This window comes from Brassica oleracea, chromosome C1 (assembly GCF_000695525.1).
Source record: "Brassica oleracea var. oleracea cultivar TO1000 chromosome C1, BOL, whole genome shotgun sequence".
Lineage (NCBI taxonomy): Eukaryota > Viridiplantae > Streptophyta > Magnoliopsida > Brassicales > Brassicaceae > Brassica > Brassica oleracea.
Genome location: NC_027748.1, coordinates 37,864,591 through 37,870,590, shown reverse-complemented (window position 1 = coordinate 37,870,590; position 6,000 = coordinate 37,864,591). Strand labels below are relative to the sequence as shown.

General features: G+C 32.4%; 1 protein-coding gene across 1 annotated transcript; it reads right to left on the bottom strand.

The window, feature by feature from the left end:
• Positions 1-1,239: 1,239 nt before the first annotated feature.
• LOC106339253 (pectinesterase 1-like) lies at positions 1,240-2,365 on the bottom strand. The gene is made up of 2 exons (XM_013778039.1): positions 1,999-2,365; positions 1,240-1,925 (listed from the first exon to the last, which is right to left on the bottom strand). Exons 1-2 carry the CDS (start codon positions 2,363-2,365, stop codon positions 1,240-1,242), a joined length of 1,053 nt encoding a protein of 350 aa, XP_013633493.1.
• Positions 2,366-6,000: the final 3,635 nt, after the last annotated feature.

Here is a 6,000-nt window from a genome sequence, read left to right as displayed (position 1 = left end):
TTGAATATTAAATAATTTTATTGTAAACTCACCCGTCCATAGGACGGGCCAACCCCTGGTATATAATAAAATGGCAACAAATCTGATGTTATTTACAGATGTGAAATAATTTTTATGGTAACAAACTTTTTGAAAAAAGAAATTCATGAAATGTTGAGACTGCTTTGGTCCTTTGGAACTTACAAAATGGGATTTAACCTTGTGATCAATTCCAAAACTGAAATCGATATTCATTTGTATAGATATAAGCAGGCTAGTCTGGAAGAAAAAAAAGAGAAGAGTTAAATGGCTAGTCTGCATGTCTTTGTCAAATTGTATTACGTGGACGTGATAATATTTTTGTAGTTAAATGGCTTTATGTTTTGGTTGAAGTCAAATTGTATTCCATCTGATCCTAATTTTCCTCCGGCTTGTTCAACACCAACGATGCAGCTCAACGGTGCACACTCATACAAAAGCCTAAGCTTTCCGTTTTTGCTTTGGCGCCACGAGCGTACATGTAAATCTCATCGTACAACAATGTCCTCTGAAATCTCTAACCAATGTACCTTGCCGAGTACGTAAGGCTTTCCACTTAGACTAGGGTCCTTGAGATCATCAATGTACTTCTTCAGATTCTCGTCCCACATCTGGTAGTTTCCTTCGTCGAAGAAGTAATATATATATATATATATATATATTTGGTAATCTGTACAAGAATCAAACCGTAATCAGCTGAGAAACTATAAAACCCTTACCGGAACAGAACTCGGGGTCATCGAAGAAATCAAACATGCCCTCAGAACAAGAGTGTCCTAAAACAATTTCTTGCGTTTATATATTGGCTGCGAGACGCTAGAGACCTTGTCAGATAACATACACCATGCTTCAGCTTAAGCGCAAATAAACTTGTTCTTATCAGGATGAAGCAAAATTAGAACTAACTTCTTGACAGCTTAATCATCAGCTTCTTCTTTTCTGTTAATCTGGATTATTCTAGCCTAGTTGCACAGCTACTGATCATCATCAAAACTTGTTTGAAACAACCAAGTTTCTCTTGCCGATAACAAGGATTACATACTCCTTCAGAACAGAACAAAACAGAACAGACTCTACATTGATTTGACTAATATGTGATCCATAACTTGTATATTATTGAGAAATATTCTAAACTCAACAACATTCGCAGACATAATACCAAGCATAACCATATAGTTCAAACCCCACTCTTTAACGGGGATTACATTTGAATCAAACTCGTTACAGAGACCCATTATAAGGAACACAAGACACATTTAGCCATCCCAGTTTGTTAATGAATCCATCAATGGTAAACCTTTGTGCATCCTCCTCCGCCATCACCGGGTTATACCCAACCCAGGTGACCCGGTTTCTCACGTCTGAACCGGGGCCATAGTTTCGAAATTCACCAAGGTTCACCGTTGGAGGTGGAGGATCTGCCGAGCTGTTCCATGCAACCCACCCTTTGGGATCAATCAAGCTCCCAAGTTCTGTTTCCATAATCACCACTGTGGCGTGGCTGTTCCAAGGCCGACCTAAATACGCAACAGCCGTGAACTCTTCGTCTTCGAACCTCAAGATCTTGCTCCTTATGATGGAGAAACCAGATTTCTCCTGGTTATCCGCCCCCTGAGCTGTAACCGTCACAACTTGTTGCATAAGAGGTTTTCTTGCACGGATGGAGCACATATCGAACACGGCTGCGGCGTTCCCGAAGATAAAATCCACTGTACCAACAATTTCACATTCTCTATAAAGCTGCTCCCCTACGTGGGCATAGAGAGTATCTTGGTAGCCAAAAAATGCACATCTAAACATGGCAGAGTGGTTGGATTTCGAGTGGAATGCAACAGCCTGGAACTTCTCTGGTCCAGCAGTATTAACAAATTTGATGTCTCGAGCTATAAAGTTGTCAGCAAAAACAGCTTCAAAACAAAACACAAAGCACAAACATTAGAGTAGTGATTGAAAGTTTAAAACAGGAACAGAAGTGCTTACAGAATGTTGCTGTGGAAGCAGTAGTGGATTTTGGAAACTCCAACCTGCTTAGATTGCTGGAGATCACTGTCTTTGCCATACCCTCTCCATAGATCAACACATTGTCCTTTTTCTTTGGAACTAAGACATTCTCGTAATAAACACCTTCTTTAACGAAGATGTTGAATCGGATTTTGTTGTTGTTTGGCACTGACGCCACAGCTTCTGAGATTGTCTTGAAGTCTCCACTTCCATCTCCAGAAACAGTTACATTATGTGTCAAAATGCAGCTTCCAATCTCGTTGTCTTCATCGTCACACAAGCTTGGATTAAAGCCTTGCACAGCAAGTAACGTGAGAAGTATGAAAATTGCAGTGAATCTGGACATGGTTTTTCTTCTCTATCTCTCGCTCTCTCTCTTTCTCACTCTCTCTCGGATATGATTACTATACTGTTACATAATAATGTATCTTCACTAATATCACCAGAATTATAGAAGCATAAAGTTATAAATAATGTTCAAACCTTTTGTTTTGGTTGTGTTAGCAAAATAGCAATACCTATACCCTCCACCACACACTACTTACACTTCCATACAAACTCGTGATTCAAGTTTCTAAATATACTCATAAGTTAGTATGTCATTATAAGAGGTCTGTTTACACTTAAAAGCCACACTCTATTATTATTATTTGAAACTCTTAAAATGCCACTAGCAAAAGTATCTTATATTTTGAATGTTTAGAGCATGATTTACCCGAGGTTGTTAGGCAGGGGTTTTTAGCGGAAGTTAAGAAACTGTTTCTTAACTTTTAACCAAAAAAACTAAAAACTGGTTCTTAAATAAGGACTTTAAGAACCGGTCCTTATTTAAGAACCGGTTCTTAGCTTTTTTTAGTTAAAAGTTAAGAAACAGTTTCTTAACTTCCGCTAAGGCCATGATTAACCCGGGTTTCTTAGAGTGGAGTTCTTAGAAACTATTTCTTAACTTTTAACTAAAAAAACTAAGAACCGGTTCTTAAATAAGGACGGGTTCTTAAAGTCCTTATTTAAGAACCAGTTCTTAGTTTTTTTAGTTAAAAGTTAAGAAACAGTTTCTTAATTTTCGCTAAGAACTTCATCCTAAGAACTCCGGGTTAATCATGCTCCCTACTCTAATAACTCCGGGTTAATCATATTATGTATTTTCTTCCATACAATTTATTTATATATGTTTGTATTGAACTAATCATTACATTGGGATAAGTAAGACTCCCAAAACAGTTTAGCTTTCATAAAAAAAAAGTAACTATTCAATGAAATGTATGAAAAAACATGTGTGTTGTGATTAAGATGATTTTTTTTGTTTAGTATACAAATATGTACTACTTCAATGCACAGTGTGAACATATATCTTTTAATACACATAAGATGACATTATGTGTTAGTTAATAAATGTTTCACGTTAGCCAATAATCAATTACTTCCTATAATATCATAAATGTAATAGATCATAGAGGTGGGCATTTCAGTTTAAATCCATGGTTTGTTAGGTTCTAAGGAAACTTTAACTGAAATTAATTTGGTTTAGTTTATGTTTGGTTTAGTTCTTAAAATTGATTGTTAAATGTAAATGTAAAAAATATGTTTAGTTTGTTTAGGTTAGATGGTTAATTATCTTAAATATTAATATTATAAATATATTTAATTAAATAAACACATTGGTATTTTTATTCGGTTTGGTTTAAACTGAACCAAACCGAACCGTTTGGATTTATAAAAACTGAATGATATATTGATTTGGTTTGAGTCGGTTTAGGTTTGATTTGATTATGCTCAATTTTTTCCCCACCCCTAATAGATCATATGCTTTCGAGTCCTTTTTTGTTCAAACTTTCCAGTCCTTTTCACCCACAAAAAAAAACGTTTCAGCCTCCACATGTTATAATAATGGAAAATAAATAACTTTAAATGAAAGTCAAAAAATCAGTTCTATGAAAGCAATGGAATACAAAACTGAGTTCAGAGTTATGAAGTGGAAGATTTCTTCACTACAAAAAGCTTTGTTATTTTCCATTACATTAATAAATATTATATTATATTATATTAAATATTCAATTTATTTTGATTCACGTATCAAATTTATGCTCTTACGTCACTGTCTTTTAAATATTGCGAAATTTTTTTATGAATTATAAATTAAATATTTCAAATAGTTAGTAAATTATGGTTTGTGAAATTTTCAAAAATAAAGAAAGATCTAAACAATCAACCACAGAAAAGTTTCTTTTTAAAAATTAATAAATATTTTGTGTCTTTTCTATACACATAAGCAAATATATTGAAATTTGATAACAAATCTACTATTTGTAATTAATAATATTAAATAACTTGAAATCAATAATAAATCAATATGTTTGTTTTTTTACTTAAATTAATAATTCATCACTATTATTGTATATATAGAACTTCAAAACATAGTTTGATATAATTTTTTTAAAGCATTGATATTTTAAAAACGAAAAAGGTATGATATATATCCATTGAAACTTAGTTTGACTATAAGATGTGAACACAATTAATTTGACTACATATTTGGTATTCCATTATAGAATAATATCATACTAAATGGAAAATATATAAGTGTCGTAATTCTTACTAGATCTTGATATTTTTTCAATTTAGATATTTATATTTATTTTAGATCATTGGTGGTATACATTTTTAACGTTAATCGTATATATAAATATTTATATAACTATTTCAAATACAATAATTTTATAGTTTATATGTTATAAATAATCAATTGTTTAAGATCATTGCTTATTATTATATATTTATCTTATTGTGTTTGCATCTAGTTACTGGAAAATTTAATATATGCATGAATACGATGATTAAGTTATGTAAAACTTGATAAACTTTCTAGAGAAGAGTGCAAACAAAAAAAATCACACATCAACAAAGTCATGACTTCTGTTTTAATATATAAAGATTTGAATATATATACTTCAAAGATATGCAAATCATTAATGGTAAGAAATTAAAAGAAGATCTCAATGAATGTATATATTGTTTTGAAAGTCATATATTCTACACGATTTAATTAGAGAATTTATATACGCTTTCAAGACCAAGAGTTCTTTAAATAGAGTTTTCAAGGTCTGGAAATTTGCGAAAACAAGAAGAAGAATAATGGGTTTCACAAAAAAAACTGTGACTTTCTTTCTTGTAGTTTTATTGGCTGTCTCGTTGTTTACACAAAATGATATGGTATCTGCAGGTATGTCACTAGGTATTTCAATTGATTAGTTTTATCATATATTTTTGAAGAAATCGATAACATGAAGAATTCTGAGAAGTGATAAAAGAATATGGGTTTCTGAAAATAGTTTTTTGCATATTGTATGTAAAGATATATAATTATATAAGTGGAGTTTGTGTATTTTTGTAGAGATAAAACCGAAAGAACGCTCGGTCGGCAAGAAATGCCTTGAGATTACATGTACGATGACATATACAACAAAACAATGCTCCACCCACTGCATACAAATGGGGTACGCAACCGGTGATTGTCTTCCTAAGGAGGCTGCGAAGCCTCAACCACCGGAATATTGTTGTTGTTATTTTGAGAAGTAGGTGGTTTCTCTTGTATTAAAATGCGCCTTAATAAAATAAAAACTATCGTCTTCTTATCATACTTACTTTTAAAAATCACAGTCGCAAGCTGAGTTATATTGGCGTCCACAATTCTTATGTCCTTGGCATATATATGTTGGTCAATATTGCAAACTAAGTTGCAGTTTTAAAAGATTACCTTTTAGTTCTAAGCTAAATAACAAACCCGATCTTAGTTAGCTAGGTCTGAATTTATCATACTCGGTTACTCACTGACCATACTAACTAATAATGTTATTGTCTCTTCTTTGACATTCTATCAAAACCTTAATTTGTAAGCCTGATACCAGATTTTGGTGTTTAGTGTATATGCTATATATTTTAAATTATACTACTAAATTTCTAGTCTAATTACCAAAACATGGA

What these genes read in the sequence shown, in the direction of transcription:
- LOC106339253 (XM_013778039.1), bottom strand. Translation starts at nt 2,365, where the DNA reads ATGTCCAGATTCACTGCAATTTTCATACTTCTCACGTTACTTGCTGTG. An exon ending in TGCTTCCACAGCAACATTCT is followed by an intron (nt 1,926 to 1,998) that starts GTAAGCACTTCT and finishes TTTGTTTTGAAG; the next exon opens with CTGTTTTTGCTGACAACTTT.